The sequence below is a fragment of the Taurulus bubalis genome (genome assembly GCF_910589615.1).
Source record: "Taurulus bubalis genome assembly, chromosome: 7".
NCBI classification, from domain to species: Eukaryota; Metazoa; Chordata; class Actinopteri; order Perciformes; family Cottidae; genus Taurulus; species Taurulus bubalis.
In genome coordinates, this window is record NC_136595.1 from 21,725,424 (window position 1) to 21,748,766 (window position 23,343).

The window sequence follows — 23,343 nt, forward strand, 5'->3', positions numbered from 1 at the left end:
GGTTTGCAAAAGCGTGTGTCACACGGCGAAACCGTGAGAGTTGGTAGCTCTGAGTGATGTCATGCCATTGTTCTGATGGCACATTATATTAAAACCCCAATTGTCCGGAAAATATTCCCTTTGTACCAAAAGCTCCTAAAGCTAATTTATCTGGCAGTCAGTTGTCCCGAAAACAAAGTCCCATTGTTTCAAAGGTCCATTGCTTCCAAAAAAAAAAAAAATTCAGTTCAACAAACAGAAACATATTGTAGCTAAGTGTTATGCAAAATTAAGTCACCAGACCTTTCCGGTCACATGTTTTTTTTCCTACCATGATGAAAGCATGACTTGCCCGAGTATGCTTTTGGTCTTCTGGTCTTCTTACCCGGATATTCCTAACCTAAACTTGACTAATCCCACTACTCCCATAACAAAAAAAGAGGCAGTGGTCATGCCAAGTAGGAAAAAATGATTGAGAAAGGTCTGCATAATAATTACTAACTCCTGCAAAATTTCCTCAGTAGCTTGATTCAGTGTCCCTCTGGTTTGTTGCTCGGCTAATAGAGCACAGTGGTTTTACCTGAACAATTTATTGTTACTTAACACTATAAACCGATTTGACGAGGCTAAATAGCTGCCTAGAGCTGCAGGATTAGATGACAAAGTTCATGACCGCAAGCAACATCTTTAACATGTAGTCATTTGATACAATGGCAATATAAAAAACTGACTAGTGGAGTTTTCCTGATGTATCTTAGGCTCGTGGTAATGTGCTCTCACTGCATAAGAATTCAACTATTCCAACTATATTCTGCATTAGTGTATGAAATATGACTGCAACACGTGAGACCGCGAGACTCAAGTTGACTGAGTTGTTTCTGTCAATCTTTGATATCATAAAATGTTGGCCCAACAGTAATACTGCTCAGTCAGTCTCCTCTATACTGGCTGGGGAAATTAAATTATGCCTGCTGGAAAATGCCGTCTGTAATTTGCATTAAAAACCTGTTGGTGAAAGTGAAGAAAATAAAGAATGTCTGTTGCAACATATGTGTGCAAGATGGAGGAAAAGGAGAAAGAAAGTGCTTTCGCAAGTACAAAAGCATACATTTTGGACATAAAAGTACTTATGCTGCAGGAAGGTGTAGGTGTACCACGAGAGGAAAGGGGGAGGCTGGGAAGTGAGGTGCTGAGCTGAGCAGAGATGGATTTCCTGCCTGAACCACTTTATACACACGTCGTAACGTTTAATTACCCTGTGAAAAAACTCCTGGACGGACTTCGACATCGGTAACTCTAGAGGGCCTTGACCTGAGCGCTGCCCCGGCCCTTTCCCGACAGCCCTGTTTTTCTTCTGCGCTCTGGACACGGTTCAGGCTGGAAGTGAGGGGTCCCAGGGAAAGGCGGCTAGAGGGGCCATTAATATTTATCTGTCATATAGCAGAAATGTAACCTGATAAACACAAAACTTGACACGGACATAAATAGACACAATTGTAGTAACGGAGGGATCAGAAGTTATGACTATTCTATTTTATACTCCCCAAGAATCAGCCGTGTACTATATATGAGCCCGCTGCCTGCAGTTACACACGTCATGTTAATGTGATTCTTTTGAGATCTGACCATAAAGATTGGATTTTATGTGATCACATTAATGTACGCCCACATTTGGCCTGGAAATGGCAGTTATACGTCTCCCCAGGCTGTATTTATGAAAAAAATATGTCTGGTCAATCTTAACCCTCACATCTACGAGCATCTCTGATTGTTATCGGACTGTAAGCAGAACTCCTTTCACTAAGCGAGCCTGACTGAAACTTCTTCTTGAAATCTTGAAAAGTGCAGTCACATTTTTGGGAGGCCGGGCCGCCGCTTAATACGTCTCGGCATCATTGGATGATAACATTTCATGGCTGGTTACAGCCAATAGGAAACTGGGACCAGCAGGGACGCAGTTACAGGTCTGTAAAGACATGAGTCAGCGTCCTAAAGACAGAAATGAGAGATGAGAGAAAGGAAGCTTTGTGATTAAAGTGTGGGAGAGGCTTTTTGTGGCTCATTCATGGAGACACTTTTTTCATCTTGTTTTCTGTACATCTGCATCTAGACACGTGTGTGTCAGCTGACAAAACACCTTGGAGGCCCGGTTTGTCACCTGACACTTAATTTATGTCTAATCAGCTAACTTAATCCGTGCAGTTACAAAAATATTGAAATTACGGGTGCAGAAGGAGACATGATGAGTGTGGTAGACAGATGTTCAGCTGGATTCACTGTAGGAGAGTAGGAGGACTTTTGTGCTGGCTTATTAAGGAAACGGTGTGGTGGAAAAGCTTGAGTTTTAATAACCTGTATTCTAGATCTGCAATGATTTTGCGTATAGTCATAAAATTTGAACTTAACTGGGCATTGGCGAAAGCGTTCAAGACAACAGTCTTTAGTGAGCGGCTCACGGTGTTCTCTTTTTTCAGTTGTTGGTTTTCAATAATTTTTTTAGATACCAAATATTTTTTGATATTTTTTTAGATACCAAATTTCCCCTTGCGGATTAATAAAGTATATATTCATTCATTCAAATAATAATTTTAGTAAAGTAATTTGATGTCTAACTAGTTTTTGATTTCTTTCTATAGTTTCAAAGTTCTCCTTGAATGAACCTTGAGGGCAGCCCCAGTAACTAGTTGTGTAATTAGCCTCGTCGTAATAATTCAGACACTAATTACATGCAGATTGAGAGAATGTGCAGCACAAATTATTTTCTCTGCTCTTTAATGTACGTGAATCTGGCCCTCATTTTACTGAGACTTCTGTGTTAACTCTCTGTGTGTGTGCGCGTGTGTGTGCGTGTGTGTGTGCGTGTGTGTGTGTGTGTGTGTGTGTGTGTGTGTGTGTGTGCGTGTGTGCGTGTGTGTGCGTGTGTGTGTGTGTGTGTGTGTGAGAGAGAGATTTGTTCACGTTCTAAGTATGTATGTACGAGTACTGTATGTAAGAATCCAAGTGTGTGTGTGTGTGTGCGTGTGTGTGCGTGTGTGTGCGTGTGCACGCTATAACTGTAGTGGTTCCCATCACTTCACACTAGCTGTCTGTTCTCCTCCCCACAGCGCTGCAGCCTGCCGGTGACCCCACACACATGTTCACCTGCGGTTGCTAACACATAGCTGCCGTACTGACGGGAAATCTGGAAAACATGAGGCTGCATTAGAACAGATTTTAATCCGCCTGTTTTATGAGGCAAAAAAGGGGACCTACATGTAAAATCATAATGTCAGTGTTATGTGCTTGGATTATGAATACTGTTGAACACAACCACTTCACTACCTATCCCAAGTGAAAATGCTTTGCAAGGAACTGTTAATAGTCTTCTTAATGTAAGCTGACAATGTCTGATGCTCAGGCACGTAGTCACATATTTATCCACAGAGGATTTTTTCTTTTTTTTTTTTTACTAATTTGAAAGGGAAATTAGATGAAAACACATCCTGAGACAAAATCCAGAGTTCACATTGATGTTTTCAGAAATGCCAGAGGCCATGGAAGTTGATTTTTAGTTAAAGAAACAGAGTGTAGGATTACGGGAGAGATATTGGCAGAAATATTTTTTTTTTATAGTGTATAATCACCTGAAAATGAGAATAGTTTTCGTGACCTTATAATGAGCCGGTTATATCCACATACCGCCATGTTTCTAAACTCTGGCTCTTGATCGAGCCATTCGCGGTTCCACGTTATTGCACAAGACGGTACAGTGCTGCTTCAAAGCTTTAACTTTGCCTTATTAGTATATAAATCATATGGATGCTATCCTGCAAATAATAAAGCATAAAACAATAATAACATTATAGCAATAACAATAGTAACACTTTCTTAATCTTAAAAGTGATACTCTGTATTTTCAGTTTGCTTTTGACAAAAGCCAAAGAAATAATTCCCAACTTGTTGCCATAGAAAAATATTGTCATATCTTATCATGTTGTTGTGTATGTATTAATCATTGCTCATAGGTGGCTATTAAGAACATGTTTGTTTTTTTACTTTCTTGTTATTCTACACTCTAACTGCTTTTTTTTTTGCCGCAGGACATAACACAGTTTGGACATAAGAGGGACGTATCATCAGTCCTCATTTCTTCATCGACGCACATTTCAGAGGAACACTTATTGAAGTATTATTGCACAATTTCACTCCACCACCGCTGTCATAGTTCATATGTTAGCTTACAGTGTTGAGTCCTTACACACACACACACACACACACGCACACACACACACACACACACACACACACACACACACACACACACACACACACACACACACACACACACACACACGTAATGGTTGGATGGTGCAACAGCAGCCTTGTCCAAACAATACCAAGAGCAGTGGGAGCAAGAACTGCTCAAGGAGGGACCAAGGCAGCATTAATCACACACTGTGGCACACACACTCACACCCTTGAGGCGGTACCACCCATTTTCAGATGCACAAGCACAGACACACACGGTCATACAGTAAACAGACACCCACCCACCACCTGTTTTTCTGGGTAAATACACTTGCACGCACACACACACACACACACACACACACACACACACACACACACACACACACACACACACACTTCCCTCAGGCCCCACTACACCATTCAGGAAACATTAGCAGCATTAGCCAGGAATGCTAATTGAAACAAACAGCTCATGGTTTCTTCATTTCTGAGGTGGGAGCTGGCTGTAATGGAGACTTCTGTGTGTGTGTGTGTGTGTGTGTGTGTGTGTGTGTGTGTGTGTGTGTGTGTGTGTGTGTGTGTGTGTGTGTGTGTGTGTGTGTGTGTGTGTGTGTGTGTGTGTGTGTGTGCGTACTTGCAAAGACACCCAGTTGTGCGTGCCAGAGATCTGGGAACCATTGAACACTAGTATTGTCCTGCTTTTTCTCCAGCTTTGCTTTCAAAGACAAAATAGAGCAAATTGTTTGCCATAAACACACATTAGTGCTGACAGAATCAGTGTTCCAGACCAAAGCAAACCTGATCTCTCTTACGCTAAACAATTGCATGCAAACATACACTCTCAGAATGTATTTGGAAAGACCTCATTTAATGCAAAATAGAGATCCATGATGGATTCTCCTATTGTTTGGCCTGCAGTTTAAAGAGACGTCACATAACCAGCGGGACAAAGGTCAGACACCGTAGCCTTTTTGAAGCGGCTCAGGAAGGGAAACTAAACCCTTACTTCATCCTGAGCATCCCCCCCACCCCCATGCAGTATCTGAGGCTCCCTTACCTGCACCAAAAGCAAAGAAGTATGTCTGGTTGGGATTCCTCTGCAGCAGGGCGGACACACGGCGAGCCATTCGCTCGTTGCGTTTGTAGATGAGCTCCTGGCGGAAGTAGCTGTCAATCTGCAGGGCCATCATGCGGTCATGAGCTGGCAGAGAGCTGTTGATGAAGTGAGGCAGCTGAGAGAGTGAGAAAGGTGGAGAGAAAATGTTTAATTTAAAAACATTCATGATGAAAATCCACGGGAGAATAAAACGCACACGAATCATCGAAGGCATACATCAAACGCAAGAAGAAATAACTGGTGTTAAAGAAATTGAGAGGGTTATAAAAAAATAAAAAAATGAGATGGAAAGAAAGAAGAGGACAGTGTTGGTGACAATCTGGCAGAACGTGCGGGCTTGTGTGAGTGTGAGACCTGGCAACCGGGAGTGTTTGTGACGTGACAGCTCGACAGAAAATGACCAATGCAGCGCTCTACTGGTCTTAAAATGAGAACGCATCAGTAAATGAAGGAGAGGAAGGGAGGAGGGCTGGCCGTCTGAGCACATTTCTGTATGTGACTGCGTTCGCTAATTTGTTTACGTGTGTGTGTGTCTGAGTGGGGGGCACTGAACGAAGGCACGTGCAGTGTAGTGCATCCACCAGTGTGAGCGTGTGAACGTGTGTTTAATTGCTGTGTGATTTATTAAGAGCCGGGCAGGCAGAGACGGCCCACGCTGGCTCCGCGCCACGCTTGGCTGCATCGGTGGATTCAACAGGCTGTTAATCTGTGAGGATGAGCGCGGGTCGGCGACGGGGTAGCCGGGGTTTTGGCACCGGGGGTCGTGGCTGTCCAACTCACAGACACGCCTAGACACATACAGTCTGTCTTCACTTGAATTCGCTTCCTGTCAGGGTATCATTGTGCCGGTATGTGACTTTTCTGGCTCCTTCTCTTGATATATATATGCAATAAAATATGAAAAATTAGAGATAGGTGAAATCCCAATCCGCCAGAGTAGGCTTCATTCGGCTTGAAGCGTCTTCTCGTGACTGTTTTTACTATTGTGGTGCCGCAATTCTTTTCCATGTGTTGTCATTCCTATTTTGGACTGCAGTATTAACTGCCTCCTCCCCCTGTGAATGTTTCTGTGGGATCTCTCTTTCTGTCCTGACGTCTTGTCGCCTCCCTTCTCGTGGAAAGAATCAAAAGATGGAGTGATTGGCGAAAGAAGGATTTGGGTCTTTCTGTGTCAATGTGTGTGTTTGAGTGCACATATGCAGATGTATTTCATCTGGAAATGTATTGGAGTGTGACAAGAACACACACATACGGGCACTGTCTAAAATTGATACAACAGTAAAACAGCTGCAAATGATGCATAAATCAGTGTGTGTGTGTGTGTGTGTGTGTGTGTGTGTGTGTGTGTGTGTGTGTGTGTGTGTGTGTGTGTGTGTGTGTGTGTGTGTGTGTGTGTGTGTGTTGTGTCAGATTACTGAATGCATGGGGGGATTTATTGTACCACATGTGAACAAGGTGCATCCATTCATAATCTGTACCTGACACACTTTGCCCTTCCTACAGTCTGTTTCACATGATGGTTGAAAGGTTCTAACTCAAACCTGCGTCGCATATTTATTTATTTCGTGTGGGATGTGCTTGAAAGGAGAACAGATAACAATTTGACACCTCCTATCTTCACTTGTTTATTTTTCTTTTTTATTACTTTTTGTATTTTTTTGTATTTTGTATTGGGTATCATTAACAAATAGCATCCTGCAAGAAAGTATTTTTTTGTATTCTCAAAAAAGTTAAGTTCAGATCTCTCTTCGGCCATCAACAGTGTTGGGGTAGTTACTCAAAAAAAAAAAAATTGCAAAGATACATTTTCAATAATAATTTATTATTATTAATTAATATAATTTCCAATAATAATAATCGCGCGAGTCACACGACAATTCCTGCATGAATAATCTACCGTAAGCGTTGGGTTACGAGCCGCTACTACCTTCGGTCAGGGTCCCCGTTAGCTCCCCGCTGTAGCCGACTGGGGCTCATGCTAGCGCTCCGTCATTTCCCCACTAACTTCCGCCAGCTCCCCAAAAACCACCGAAGATAGCGGGACCAGGCTCGACACCCGACTTGGGCAGAGGGGTCGCGGGCAGTAGCATCAGCAGCGCTAGCTAGCAGCTTGTTGCTACTGTTCATGCAGGAAGTGTCATGTGACTCGCGCGCCACTAAAAGAGAACTTTTCGGACTGGTAAAAATGGCTTGGGTAATGCAGGAAAACGCGTTACTGAGGTCTAGAAAAGTAGTGTAGTTACCAATATTTTGAGTGTAATGCGTTACTTTACTTCGTTACCTATAATAGTAATATCGTTACTGTAATCCGTTACTTTGTAACTCGTTACCCCCAACACTGGTAATGTAGGTAGCATGTTTTGCCGTAGAAGACAAATGCGCTGTGGAATAAAAAGATATGTATTCTCTGGTTCTGCTCCATCGATTTTGCAATGCGATGTCAGTAGAAAATTATTTAAAAACATGTTTTCACTGGCCCAACCCGAGTGGAGGACTCTGTCTGTAAATACCAGTGCGTAGGACGGTGACATTTTGTCAGGCAACTGTGTTGTCTACTTTGTCAAGCTGCCACAGAAAAGTTATGTGAAATGTTTTACTTTGAGGATGAGCTTCTGCACGTTACAAAGATAAAACCACAATGTTTCTTTGACCACAATGTTTTCTCCCACAGTTTCACTCTCATCTGGCAAATTTAGAAGACCTGCAAATCCAAATGGTTTGTAGGACATGAGCCGCATTACTCACTTATCTCTCCATATACTTACTTAGGGAGGAAAGAAAGCCAGAAAGAAAGAAATTCTCACGGATATCTGTAGCCTGAAGCCTTGTAATGTCTGCCTGTGTTTTTTCAGGGTGCATGGCCCAGGTTCATTCAGATTGACAGGGGTATGATGATGGAGAAGTAAAATGAAGCAGAGTTAAGGAGAAAGAGAGAGAGACAAAGCGTCATCGTTGCTTTAAACGAGTGAGGATAGCGTGAGTGTTTCATGACGAGGTACAAAAAGTGTTCGGTCGGAGACGGGTCAAGGTGGGAGTGCAGCGGCGAATGCAGATAACTTATCACAGGAAGGGCCATTAGCTGCTCTGTATCCCGACCTGCACAGGAAATGTGGAGTGACAGGGAACTATTTCTTCCTTCCTCAACACTGGTATCCCTCTGCACTGACTTGCAGTTTGTCTGCTGTGCCAGCAATTTACTCTCTTCCATTCTTCCTTTATGGTTTGGCTCTTTTGAAGTCCTTCTGTTGTCTGTTTCCTTTCTTTTCCATTTCTTTCCCTGTCCCTTCCTTACCTTTCATTTCCCTTGTTATTTCCTTTTTCTACTATCACATTTCATCTCGGTGCTACAACTGCAGCAATTTTCAAAAGAACTATTCAATTGCAACATTTTGCAATTCTTTGAAGTTGCTTGTTTTTATGTTTATATATATATATATATATATATATATATATATATATATATATATATATAAACCTTGTACTTTTCACCTTTCTTTTCTCTTCTTCTCTCTTCTTTCTCTCTGTCTCCCTTTGACTTTGTTTCTGTGATGAAAAGCATGACCCTGTCCTGCTCTGCTCTGCTCTGGGGCCCATCATCAACCTCTTTAGGATGATGAACTGGGGGAGCATCAGGGGTGGTGGATAAGGTCCTATCTATCAAAAAACACCTGCTTTCTCCTGCTGCTGGAAGTTAACACAAACGCACACACACACACACACACATGCAGAAGCACACACAAACCTGCTATAGATCACCGAGCTACAGAAGCAGGCACCACAGCCGGGCGTCTGATTGCTCGAGCATGTGCTGGGGAATGTTAATACATGTTATCGTGACATGAGGACCAGGAGGCGAACTGGTATGATTTACGATGTAAAGCGCGCATGCAGGAGACAAACGTAGCTGCGACTGCAGGCGAAACCGTGGCTGTCGAGCTCTTCACGGCCCCCAGAGAGAAAGCGGTGGAAAGACTCAGACAGCGAGGGAGACAAACGTGGTGAGATGTGTCTCTCGTGTTAATGATGCTGCATCTCTACAGTTGAGCGGTGAGCTGAGGTTACATGGCGTGTTAGGCCTAATGACACTTGAGGATCAGTGAGGGAGGTTGACACGGCATAAGTGACTCATGAGGAGGGCTTTTGAGTAAATCTGTATTCGAGGGTGGAGACGGAATGAGAGCCACGGCACACGGTGCCAATGTGTGTCAGTGTGTGCTGTGTACTGAGTGGCCTTTTGACAGCTAGCAGAAGACCGATGAGGAGGACATCTCTGCAGGAGCGGAGGCTATGTTAGGAAACACGGAGTTAGAGGAGGTCAGATGGCGAATTTACTGCTGAGTCCAAAGCTTTTAAAGCGCCAGACTATCAAGTAACTTGAGGCTGAGAGGGATTAAGATGGCAATGTGCAGTTTTGCGGAATCGATGTGCAAGCCTGAAAGTTTGAGGCGACGATAGCGTAATGGCAGAGAAGTGGGTACGAGAGGGCTGCCAACCCAAATCAGGGGGCTGACAGATTTGGGTTTTTGAATACCATTATGGTTTTTGGACTAAAGCTGCAAGCAGCTATTATTTCATAATACCAGAAACCTCACCATCCGTTTTGTCCAACAAAACAAAAACCCAAAATTGACCAAGTTTCCTTTCACTGCACTCCAGCGAAGGCAGAGTAAAGCGCTGCTCTTGGTTGTCCCTGTAAAGTGAATGTAAAAGGTAAGTAAAAGTAGAGTTTCATTTGACACCAAAGTTGCTAAGATTGTTTTAGTTGGTCGTCGTCAGATTGAGAGAATCCCAGTCGGCATTGGGCGAAGGCCGGGTACCTTTTTTTTTTTCTTTCAATTTGTGCAGATTGTTGTTACTCAACACCGGAAAAAATGGATGCTTGTGTATGATTGCCGTCTTTTGGGAACGGGTCGTTGGAGCATGAAGGCGCCAAGACATTTACAGCAGATTGTTGTTGGACCACATCAAACTTTGTAAAAATATGATATTGCAAATATGGGAGGTAATATGAAAAATGTGGGATTTTTTTTGGCAAAGTGCAATTATGGCATTAGATAATTTGTATTATGTTTGGCAAGCGGTTTACTAATTTTACTGTCTTCATGTTTCCCTTTTTGAAATGGGCTCTTATAACTGACTCTTTTCGTGACGCTGCAGAAGCGTCACGAATAAGGAGTGATTCTATTTTTTTGGGATGAACCTTTTTGAGGAAACACTTTCTGCATTGTCATCCGACATCTAAAGGAGGAGACCAACCTGTGAGGTGTCATGGTTGAAGATGATGGAGCTGAGGTCTCCACAGTTGTAGTGGGTAATGAGGTCCTCAGTGGTGTAGGAGCCCTGCAGGCTGCCTGCTCGCACGCCCTCGTGCTGCAGCAGTGTCTGGTTCAACGCAAACAGCACCTGCAGGGAGAGAGAGAGAGAGGCAGGACTGTTACTTTCTGCATCCACAAACTCAGTTTTTTCTGCTCTGAATTTGCCATGGAGCGGGAGAAACTGTGTAAGCATGGCCAGTGTTCCTCTTTTAAAATACAACGTGACCTTAATACACAATGAAGCCGTTATTCCAGAGTGTCGGCGAAATATTTTATAATATAATATCTTGCAGCGTTTTCATTTCTTTCAGGATATTTTCATACACTTTCCATACAGGCTGACTACAGGTAAATGCAGACCACAAGAGACATGGCAAAACTCCACGGACTTTCTTCTGTAGAAGGGAGAAAACGGGAAGAAAAGGGAGGGCTGAAGAGAGAGAGAGAGAGAGGGAGAGGGAGCCTTTAAAAACAACCCTTCTTTCTCTTTCACCAGGCCAGGGTGCTGTAAATTTACAGCAGCCATTAAAATCAAAAGTAAACCCTCTTTAGAGAGAATTTATAGCGTGCAGCCGCCAGCCAGCCCGACAACTCCGCAGCTGTCCTGACACCAGGGGTTAACCGAGCTGCTCCCGCCCTCCACTATCCCACGCCACCTCTGACTGGCCTGGCGAGCAGGACCGAGTTGTCAGTCACCGTTAAGCTCTCTTACGGATTTCACACAGTTCTACATGGCACCTAGTGAGACAGTTTGAGTTGACTTGATTAGAACAAGGGACTCAGCTCATCACATCTTCAAACAACGCCCGACTGATCCATGTCTATGATCCTAATTACCAAGAAACCTGACTAGCGCTTCGGAAAATACTCCAGGGAGGACGTCAGCATCCAGGCCCTCCATGATTTGTGGAGCAGCTTAAGGCCGATACAGCTGCACAACTGATTGAGCCCAAAGTCAAAAGTCTGGGTCGTAATTCACACAATTATGTTATGCTTTCTTAATCATAAATGCCAATCGTGCATATTGACTTTTTCAACTCCAGGTAACCCTTACGCTGGGATAATCACAACCAAGCTCTAAGCTCAACCTTGTGACTCCCTCTCTCCGTCTCTCTGAGATCATTGTGTTCGCTAACCAGTCTTTTGCTTTAGTGCGCGTTTTATTCCCCATAATACAAAGAGACAACTGATGAGCTAACGGCACACACATACTGTATATCTTTCACTCTCATGATCCTCTCTTCTTGCCTTGACTTTTCTCTTTCTCCACTTTCTCTTCAGAAGAGTGTCCATTCCTCTTCTCATCCCTCTGCCAGCTCCTTCCTCCCACTGCTCCACCACAAACTGAGTCTGATATATTTATTCTTTTTGACGTGTTTCCTGCTATGCGCAGCACCGTGCCGCCGCTCCGCCAGAGATGCATAATCCAGGAGTGGGTCTCGATTAAATCTGTGACACATTTCCCAAACCCAGAAGCCCCCCTTGCTGTGTGAGTTATGACACTATTCCAAATTTCATTTTCTATTTCCATCCCGCGTGAGATTCTTTTAAAGCTCTAAAATGATGCCAGGCCCAGCGAACCCATTACTCTTAGTTCTGCCTGGCGGCTACCTAGCTACGGTAGCTAATTCCTGCTTCTGCAGATGCTGATTCTGGTCCAACAAGTTGCCACTGCCCCAAGACCTTGACCCACAGGGCTCTTTGCCACGTCTCAAGGGTTTTTCCAATGCAAACACCAGAGCGGGCCCTGGGTAGAGTCATGGGGCTGGAGCTGGCACGGCGCACACACCTGCCAGGCTGTTTGTACGACTCACAGCTCCGGGAGTTTCCCTTAACACGGCGAACAGCACCAGACATGACAGACAAGAGGGTGCAGTAGAGGATGCATGGTGAGAGCGGAGGGTTGTGTTGTTAGGGGAGTTGTTATTTCAATATTGTCCGTCTCCCGGGGTAAGAACATCTCTGGAGCTGTAACCATGGCGCCTGGGTTTGTGCTGGGCTGCATGAAAGAGCATGTCAATCACTGCGGGAGAGGCTGAGGGGGAGAGAGGGAAAAATGCAAACATCCCCCGTGTGTGTGTGCGTACTCGCATTTATACGCATACACGCGAATGTGTGTGTGTGTGTGTGTGTGTGTGTGTGTGTGTGTGTGTGTGTGTGTGTGTGTGTGTGTGTGTTCGCACACGTGTTGGCTGACGGAGTGGGTGTTCTCATGGTGAAGTGGTCGCACTCGCCCTGACAGACTGGCTCTTTTACAGCCAGGCCTTTTCAAAGTAACTAACATTGACTTCTCTCACCACACAGTTTACTACTGCAGGTTTCTCTCTCCTCTCTTTTCTAATACATGCGTGAGAAACTCCCATTGTAATTAAATGAAAGCTTTATAAGAACAAAGCTGGAAGCAGCAGAGCACACGGATGGTTTTGGAACCTGCGATCTGAGCGCAGCGCTCCAAAAGTTCATTAGCGTGCATTGGAAAGAAAACATAAAAAAGGGGGTGGGGCAGGAGTAATATAGGGAAAAAAAGAGAAGAAATCAGAGAGATCTTTCATGTTTCAGAAAATGTAATGTATCAACATGTGTGTGCATTGCAGCAATTGACCTTGAAGTGCGTTAAATCCTGGCTGTTTGCTTGCAAAAGTGTCAGCTTGTTTGAAGGTTTAACGGGTCTGAAGCATGAGTAGGTGCCGATGACAAGGAACTGGAACTGAGAGAGTTCGCCTCTTGTCGACTACATCACTCCCCTCTTATACCTCCTTCATCTGAATCGGAGAATGTGACTGATGGATAGTGCTAAAGGGCTTCGAGCTGCGATACAACAGAAGGATTATATTTTCCATTACAGCTGGACGAGTCTGTAAAGCAAATGAGGAGAACCCATCATTAACAACAATCCTTTCCGCTTCCATCTTTTTTTCCCTCCCTCATGTCCACTTTCCCTTTTTACTTTCTCTATCCACTGTGGCAAAACAATGACAGACTATAACGCAATGCTGCAAAAACCGATGGAGAAATGAAGGAGGGGAGGAGAGCAGGCGCAGAGAACAAAAGTGGGATAGAGTTGAGAGTGTGAAAGAGTGCTAAGACAAACAAAGCCTTGTTCTCTATGAGAGGAGCATGTGCTGTACAGATGGAGGTGATTCCTCTACATTCGCACAGTGGAGAGTTCGGGGTATTAGCCTGGCATGGGCGCTGGGTATTACCAGGCAGTCAGGTGCTTGAAAGCACCACGGTGCGTGCCAGCGTCAGGCAGGAGATCTGAGAAGGTTTGTTCTCCCTCTTTCCCCCAGCTTTACACAAGCTACTTCTCTCAGGAGATCTATTCATCTCCTTGCTTTGCTCACTCAACTTGTGTCCTCTCAGGTTTTAATGTGTAACATATAAGACAGGAAACAGCCACTGCTTCTGTAATCGTCACAATGGCTGTCTGTGACCTTTTGAATCCAATGAAGCAGTGACTATTTGAGGCTCTCGTGGTTGTGAGCAGTTCCACTAAAAGGTTATTTTCCCCCTTTAAACGTCCGCCGGCGCGCTATTGCCATGTTGAGAGCTGTTGAGATTCAATACAAATGCTCCGAGTCTCTTATTTATCACCTTTTTAAACTGGTGCACGCAATGTTTGGTGCCAGATGTTAATTTCAGCATGCATATAAGCTCATTCTGAAGACTGGTACCCGCTGTATGAGTGCAGTGCAGAGCGGGGGGCCATCACCTAGCCATCGAAGCACAACAGAGAAACTCACATGCACTGAAACGCAGCCTGCCTATGTCAACAAAGCACAGAGAAGCTCAGATAACAACACACACACACACACACACACACACACACACACACACACACACACACACACACACACACACACACACACACACACACACACACAGAGAGCGAGAGAGACTTAATTCTCTGCTCAGGTCGACAGCACTCCACAATAGCTTTACAAGTAGCTGTTATATGAATGCTCCGAATCCAGAATATGGAACATTTAAAAATATTGTGGCGTCTTTGAATTACATCCACTGCAACAGAAAGGGAATTCCATCCTTTCTCTGTCTTTGTCTCTGGTCATCCAATCAGCCCCTGATGAAGAAAACAGTACAAACAGTTTGAGGTTGGTGTGTTCCCCTCCAGCGCTCTCGTCTCCCTGAGAGCCGCTTGTGTTTCATCGCCTGAAAAAGAGAAGATCTAGACCTCTGACCCGGGACACGCACTGCTGGGTTCCTCTGGGCCAAGTCAGCTTCCCCCTCGGCTACAGACGGTAAGAGGGGATTGGGTTCACAGCACCCTGGGGTGGCTGAAGGGAGGGAGAAAGGGAGTTGAAATAACATCCAGGGCAACCCAAGAATAGGAGAAGTGCGATAGCTCATCCCCGCTCCCTACAGAGCAGCCCCAAAAAAGGCTGGATACCAATTTGTGTGAGTGTCTATTCCCTCTTCACAGCCACAGAAGAAGAATCATAAGAGGTTTCACAAAAAGCACCCATGTGGCCATTTTCGTATCCCAGTATGACTTTGTATTGTGCTTAAATGTGCATGTAGCAGTGGCAGCAATATTTTAGAAGGCTGACGCTGTCTGACCTTTTAGCTCTGAAAAGCACCTTGAATGCATTAGGCAAGAAAAGACGTTGTCACACAAGACCACATCAAAGTTGTCTGGACAGTCTCGCATGATAGCTTCACTGTTGTCTCCTACAGTTTCATCAACAACTTGCTCTTTCTCATGTCTCTCCAGGGGAATCGTGGTAATCCGTCTCAAATGCCTCAGACTGATGCGACCTCCATCGTCGGAGCGTTGCCAAAATAGTTTCACAGCCCTTTCGGCGCCTTTCTGCGTGTATCGTTTGCATTTTTGAAGGTAGCGTCACTTTCAACTCATCACGCACGGTCAAAAGCTATACGGCAAGACAGAGACTTGCTTTTTTCAATTGTATCCCTGTTAATACCCACAATGCACACTCACATATACAACCAGCCATAAGCACACACGCCAATCATTGCACCCTCCACAACCTTTTTCACCCAGACAGCGCCGATATTGTGAATATTGTTTCTCCTTTATCTGCGCCTTTCTTTCTCTTCCCGCTTCCTTTCTGTCTTCTCTCGTTCCCCCTCTTTCTCTGTCTCACTAACTCTCTCACCGTGCCTGGTCCACCCCCTGTCTCAGCCTCGGAAATCCAGGGATTACTAGAGGGACAATCGGAGTGGCAGAGGCCTGCTGCTCCCAGCTTCCACAGAAAGCCCTCTATCCCCCCTCCTCCTTCTTCCTTCCGTCCTGTCTTATTTCCTGTCAGAGGGGGTGAGCGTCTAATGATGGGAGGTGTCACACTTTTAGCTTGGAATGGTAAAAATCCTCTCAACATCCATCCCCTCCTCGTCTTTTCCTTATCCTTCGTTCTTCTAAATAAAGTCTGCTACTATCCGTTATCATCCCCCTTTCTTGCTCTTCTCTGAGTGTTTATCTTCTTCCCTCCCATAAAACCAGACTTATAGGCACCCAGACACCCAACATACTGTATCTGCCCCTCCAGTCCCCCAGAGCCTCCTGTCTCTCCTCTTCATAAGAGTCTCCAGTGAATGGGGAGGGGGGGGTCGCCCCTACACTTGTCCACATATAAACCCCGCTGTTTGACTTGGCAGTGCTGCCGCTGCGCCAGTCATCCCAGCTTTCCTGCCTCCCCAGAAAACAGAGAAAATAATAAAGTATCACTTGATCCGGACAGACAAAGCACACAGCTGCTCCCTCACCGTGAATGCCCACAAGCAGAAGGTGGAACAGAGTGGTGGAACAGAGTGGTGGAACACTATCGAAGGAAGTTGTGCTTCATTTTGTTTTCTTACAACATCAAGGACCCATCAGTATTGAACAGTAATAAGTCTGTGTGTAAATACATGAGAACAACACAGATGAACGTTACAGGAGTGATGGAGGTAAAGATTCCACCTAAAGTCAATACATGTACAATGCTTAATAAAAATAGATATTAGCAAGCGTTCATTATTCATTTATATATCGTAAAAAAATGTGTCAGTTTACAGGCTGGTGCACAGCCTATAAGTGACCAAAACAAATCTATAAAAATACATAGAATTTGATATCATTTTCTAACTATTGTAACTTGTATAATGTGTGAAAGTGCAGGTTATAATGGCAGTTTTTATTTTGTATGGAACTGTTGATAATATTCTGTCGCTGCTGCACTGCTGTGTGTGTGTGTGTGTGTGTGTGTGTGTGTGTGTGTGTGTGTGTGTGTGTGTGTGCGTGTGTGTGTGTGTGTGTGTGTGTGTGTGTGTGTGGGCTCATTACACGAGTTGGTGCTGTGTGTTAGACGAGGTGTCTGGGATGCAGCCACATTCTGCTGAAGTGCACACACAGCTTGTGTGATGATGCAATTTATGTGTATGGAGTATTTGCATTTTGCTTTAGGATTTAGTTGTTTTTCCGTGCTGTTTGCTTGTTGCATTGGCTGGGCTTAGTTAGCATCAACTTTCAGAAGTAACTTTTCCTACGATAGGAGAGGACACAGTAAGTTGGGCTGGTAGTTTGCTTTTTTCCTCCCGACGACTGAAGTGGGGTCAGAGGGCCAAGGCTTAAGAGTCATGGTTTGCTCTTGAACAAAATGGTTGGGCCTTTTTTATTTTTACTAATTTTACTACTCCAAAACGACCTATGTTTGGTTTGAATATAATAGAATGTGGCAGTTAATAGTACGCAGTCCCTTAGCTGTTTGGGTAAAGAATCCCCTTACAATCACTGAGAATTAAAGAAAAACTCCTTATGTCATGTCAAGTATCATTTCATCATTCTTAATGGTATATCTGCTTTATTTCAAGAATCTGTTGGGTTTTTTTGTCTATAGGAGCACGGATGTAAATAAACTGCACTTGAAACAAATGAAATGATCTCACCCGCTATCAGATCCATCCGATTTCTTCAGCTGTTTTAAGGCAAATAAGATTAAAGAACTTGCTAAGATCTACACTAGATCAGGTCACTCTAACCGTACCTCCCTCAAAGCTCGTAGTCCACATCATTGCCTCCTCTAATCCTAACACATTTCAAAGTCTGCTCTTATTTTTTTGTAGGGGAAAAACTCTCATTGAATTCCATCGGATTTATCCGGCTTCCATTATGATGTGTGATGCTATCCAAACCAGATGAGCCGGGTCTTCTCCGCAGCATGAGAAAGGAGCAAGCAGAAACAGCCGTGTATGTTTAAAGCGTTCCTCCCCTCTAACTAGGGTCCCACCACTCTCTCTTATCTCCCGCAGTCTGCTTTGGTTGGTCTAATGGCTTTAGACAGAATAATTCCCAAAGAATGATTTCTTCTTTTGCAAAGGCCACATTTGAGGTCCGGCTGAAACATGAGAGCAGCACATAATCTCCTGCATGGACATAAATTGTGTAATGGAGTAAAAAAACTGGGTCCAGATTGAGAAACAGCAATTGTCCAAACTGGTCCAGGTGACTGAATTCATTTAATTTTTAAGAGAGGAATCCTTGCAGAGGTTTCTGCGTGTGCGTGTCAAGCACTGCAGCCTTCAATCATCACACATCATCCTCACAATGTTCAAATGATGTAATGTCTTATCAAGCTGATTTTTTTTCCCTCCGTGAGTTTGTGTGTGCACCTCAGAAACCATTCAAGACTGAATTTGTTCTTGTTTGCACTATTTGATGTGCAGACTGGATTTTCCCTGCAGAGTAGTGGACACTTAAGTAGCATGGAGTGTAACGCTGCAGACCTTAGCTGTAAAAAGAAGCATATTCATATCAAAGGGATATGATTGAGAGGTTTTATGTATGAGTGAACATCTGCATGTTGTGCATGTGTCTTTCCGTAGAGGAGAATAATGTAAATATTAAGTGAGAGAGGTGGAATAGAATGAGAGACAGCATGAGAATAAAAGAGGAAGAAAGAGGAGAAAATGTAAGAGACACAGTTGGGGTCGGGTCACAGTTGGGGTCGGGGATTACTGTAAAAGTATAACAGTCCAAAAGACAAAAAAGGACAGATGTTTACAGTTAACCAGTAGAGGTAGAACGAAGCGGAGGAGGGAGCAGACCTATTGGCCTCCTCCTCTTCCTCTGTCTAGCAGGTCTGGAACACAGCTGGACAGTTTTACCCTCCACCACCTCCCATCCCCTCTTCATCCTCCCAAAGCCCCGCCATCCTCAGCCCTGTCCCCATCCCTCCAAAAACAACTCATGTCTCTTCATCTTCCATCAATTCTCAAACCCTCAATCACCAGCCTTCCTCCCTTTCCCCACCCAGGTTCGGGCGCTCTCAAGGACAAATCTCTAGAGTACACAGCAGCGAGCCCCTTCATCTCTCTCCCACCCATCCCTCGTTCTCTTTTCTTTCATTTGGTGGCGGCTCTCCTTCCACCACTGTCACTGATCTCTGTTTATTTAGCTTTCATGTCCTGCCTCCTTCTTGTGCTCCACTTGGTACACACTCACAGACACACAAATGTGTAACTCACTGCCTGTACACATGCATGTGGACACTGTGTTTGTTTTTACATACGTGTCTGTCTTCACTACAGAGTTTGTCCAAATTGCACAGTGCTCTGTCTATGGAGCTGCAGAAGGAGGAGTAAGTGGACCAAACTTCCTCTTCTCTCCTCTCTCCTCTCCTCTCTTCTCCTCTCAAAGACTCCATGCTGAAGCTAAAGCGGCGTAATCCCACACAAGTACACCATTTCACGGCAAATCAGAGGGCGAAATGTTCAATTTCACGCAAGCGCATTGAGCCTGCAGAAAAACAGAGAGCAAAATTGTAATGTGTACCTTGAGATACTGACCGTGAACAAGTAGTATACATGTGGGAGTGGGTTTGTAAGAGTTTTCGGGTGGGGGGGGGATCACACTTTGAGTGAGGGTCACGCTGCTCTGTCATTTCAAAACCTTCTGTCAGCACATCCGTGAGGAAGCAGAGTCCAAATTGTCTCCCTGATGAGAACAAGCTGCCTCAGATGAAGTATGGAAAAGAACACACACAAATGTATACAACCTTCCCAACTATTGCCGAGCACGGTTTGCCAGCATTTAACTCCGGGACCACCGGAGAGACTTCTGATGTTCTCAACAGATATAAAAAGTATTTTTAGTGTTGGAAAAAGTTTTAATAGCTGCATCCTTTCTTACAGTAATGAGTGGGAGATTAACCCCCTGCCGCGCTGCATTCTGCGCTGCTACTGGTAAGCTCACGCTCAGGAACAGGCTGGGTTTTGTTCAGAGATGGAGAGTGGGCTGTGGTTGTCACCCATTGCTTTGTGGACCAGAGTTTTAAAGCCCTGAGTTTAGCATTTTTGCCGTTGCCATTTTGTTTTCTTTTTTTTTACAACCATAGTTGACATGAGAGGGAGGTGTCAAGTACAGCCGAATGCTGAATAAGACTTTTTTTTTTAACTCTCATGAACTGAAAATACACTGTGAAAGGGTTAAAGTTCTAATATGAACAGACACCTTGGTAGCGATCTGTCAATAGCAAGGAGATTCTTGAAAACCTGACTCTCACTCTCTTTCCGTGTGAATGAAAAGCAGATGAATAGCAGACTAGGCCGTCTACAAGGTTACTGTGCTGGACTGAGTAAAGGAATCTTGATACTCCTGAACACTACAAAGGACTTTGTATGGAGCGCAGAGTGGATTTTTATTTTCAGCTCAATCCACTCAAAAGCTGAATTCTGCTTCAATACATATTTGTTGGCATTTGGCCTTGAAAAACAACATTTTCCTTGCGATCAAAACCCTTTTGCTCTCCCACTCGCCGCACACAAAGGACGCACCTGTAGTAACAGGGCTGTGTAGCAGCAATCAAATAAAACACTTATAATCATTAAAGAAAGGCTCATTTAACACTTTCTTCAAATTGAGAAGTTTGTTCAAGGACATTTGAAGCTTCATCCGATAACTTCAATGGAAGCTTCGGATGTGAAAAAAGATATTTGGTAGCCGACAGGCGAAATTAAAATGCAACACAGTTTATCTCTTTTTTTGGAACGTGCAGTTTAAACGGCCTTAAGCGGCTTTGGGGCGCCGCTCCTAACCTGTCAATGCTCATCTCTGCTCACTTGGCCTACTATTTGTATGGCACTGGTAATGGTACCGGCATAGTTGTTTAAATGATTGCCAGCCCTACTCCATAAAAAGACTAGAACAAAGAAAAAACATCACATGTATGAACTGAAAAGGTGATGGGTATGAGATTCATGAAGTTAGGACATCAGCCAGGCTTCCAATGTGTTTCTCTTAATAATAATAATGTGGCTCAGAAGTTGTGTCCTCGCTCTGCTGCAATTAACGAAGTGAACCCCTTCATATTGACAACTAAAGCAGACATCAGGCCTCTGCTAAAAAATTAACTGAGAAGGAACTAATCAGTTTTACGAGAAGCCCGTAAATGATTCCGCCTGCATCATCAGAGCAATACAATTTTGGATGAGGATGAGTTGGAGAAAACAGGGATTTGTATCAGAGCATGAGAGTGTTTGCTTGTGTTTGTGAGTGTGTGAGAGAGAGAGAGGAAATATAGACGGTATTTGTGTCTGTGTTTGAGGAAGATGGAGGCCCGAATAAGAGGCAGCCAAGCCAACATGGAGACAGAGCAAAACAGACCAACAAACAGACAGAAAACCTCTCAGAAGCACCGAGTGGGAGGCGGGGAAGGCGGAGAGAGAGAGCCCAGTGATAGGACATGGGAAATAACTCCACTATATTGCCAGTGGTTTGGAGGTGGAAGGCAGCGTTTGGATGTCCTGTGGTGGAGGAGTTCCAGTTATGCTGGCCATAGATTATTAGCGCTTCCTCTCGCTGGCCTTGACTATGGGCGGTGCTGGCTGTCACATCAGAGACGGGGCCTTTAACTGCCTTCATAAGCCTCTCATTATTTCATAAATATGCAGTGTAGGCTCTCAGCTCTGTTGATCTGAGCCTCCGCCAAGGCTGAAAGAATGTTTTTACAATCTCTTTAATTTATTTACAGCCCTGATTCATATTTGTGTGTGTGTGTGTGTGTGTGTGTGTGTGTGTGCATGTGTGTTCGAGAGCAATCTGTTCTCATTCCCCAACACGTCGGGATGCTTGGTCGTCACTCTTCAAGAGGTGAAAGTAACAAAATTGAAATACTTTACTTAACTTTAAGTGAGTTAACGTTGACCTTTGGATTCACTTGAGACACAAACAGCTGTAGCCCTGTGTTTTTAAGGTCCCAACCATCCAGCCTTCCTCTTCAATCTGCCAATTGTGTCGCTCTTTTTACTACGTCGTCTGACTCCCGGAGCAGTTGCTCTGAGAGGCTACGATTGCTACAAATGGGTTTACATTGGAGATACTCGACAGCCAGGTGCATCTCATAAAGACGCTGAAGGGTGCCTTGTGCGTTGGTATCAGACGCAGATGGCTCTGACAAAACGTTGGTATTTGACTTCTGGGGCTGGACGGAGGGGGAGGAGCGTATTCTTTGTTTGCTTGTTGTTGTTGTGGCGGCTGCGTGAATGTTGTGTGTGTCTGCATGCACCTACCAACAGGAGCTGATGTGACGGCGCAAGCAGGGAATTACATTTCTGGTCAAAACATGAATATATTCCTTCATGAATCGGAGACTTATATTTCGACCAGTTTAGTTTTTTCTTTGTCACATTCTTGGCTCTCCTTTTATCTCTGTATTGTCTTTGTTATCAGGACTCTGGTGATGTTACTGCATGTTTTAAGTCTCACCTGAAGCCTCTCTGTCTGGAACCACACACCTAAACCATAGTTTGCTAACCGCCACCAACTATCATTCTCAGAAGCATTCATTTACATAAACAGATAGAAAGTAGAACTATACTGTCTTTGTTTCTCTCTTTCTTCCTTTCTTTCTTTCTTTCTTTCTTTCTTTCTTTCTTTCTTGCGACACACACACTTCCATATTCATCCAACCTCCAACCACCCAGACCTCTCAGCCCTGTAGCCTCCTAGGGAAAGTGCTTGGTATGAAGAAATCCAATATGATTAAGACTATGATTGCTGCCTCTAATAGTTTTAGCACCCATACCCTCTATTAAGAAAAACATTGGGTTTGGACCGCAGCTCAGCCCGGGCTTCTGACAGAGGAGATGAGCCTATGAGAGAGACCCATAATTCAGTGTGTGTGTGTGTGTGTGTGTGTGTGTGTGTGTGTGTGTGTGTGTGTGTGTGTGTGTGTGTGTGTGTGTGTGTGTGTGTGTGTACAGTAAATGTGAGGTGTACATATGTGGACACAAACATCAGTCTATGTATGCTTGTTTTTCTGTGCTTTTCCTGTGTCTGTCAGTGTGTGTGTGTGTGTGTGTGTGTGTGTGTGTGTGTGTGTGTGTGTGTGTGTGTGTGTGTGTGTGTGTGTGTGTGTGTGTGTGTGTGTGTGTGTGCAACCCAGACTGCTCAAGGGCAGGCTTGGTCAGTTTTGCTGAGGGTTTGTGGTCAACAGATCACAGGGTTGTGGTTTTAAATGGGATGCAAATCATCAAACAGGCCACACGGATTGAGGGGATGCTGGAGCAGACGGGAGGAGTGCTGCATGAATAAGATTACAACGTCTGCCTTCACTGGGAGGCAAAGAATATAAAACCTTTTGGAAAAACAGCTCAGCTAGTAGCAGAGATCAGCACAATGCTAAGTGTTATACAATGTAATATGTCTATAGACTGCTGTAAAGGAAAGATCAACATATTTTAAGC

General features: G+C 44.3%; 1 protein-coding gene across 1 annotated transcript in view; it reads right to left on the reverse strand.

Moving 5' to 3' along the window:
- The window catches only part of trabd2b (TraB domain containing 2B), a gene marked incomplete at its 5' end in the record, with an annotated part of 61,595 nt that overhangs the window by 15,723 nt on the left and 22,529 nt on the right, over positions 1 to 23,343 (reverse strand). Inside the window, 2 exons of the mRNA XM_079220450.1 lie at positions 5,267 to 5,441; positions 10,583 to 10,729. Of these exons, the coding sequence (XP_079076576.1) occupies positions 5,267 to 5,441; positions 10,583 to 10,729 (322 nt within the window). The remainder of the gene's footprint in view (positions 1 to 5,266; positions 5,442 to 10,582; positions 10,730 to 23,343) is intronic.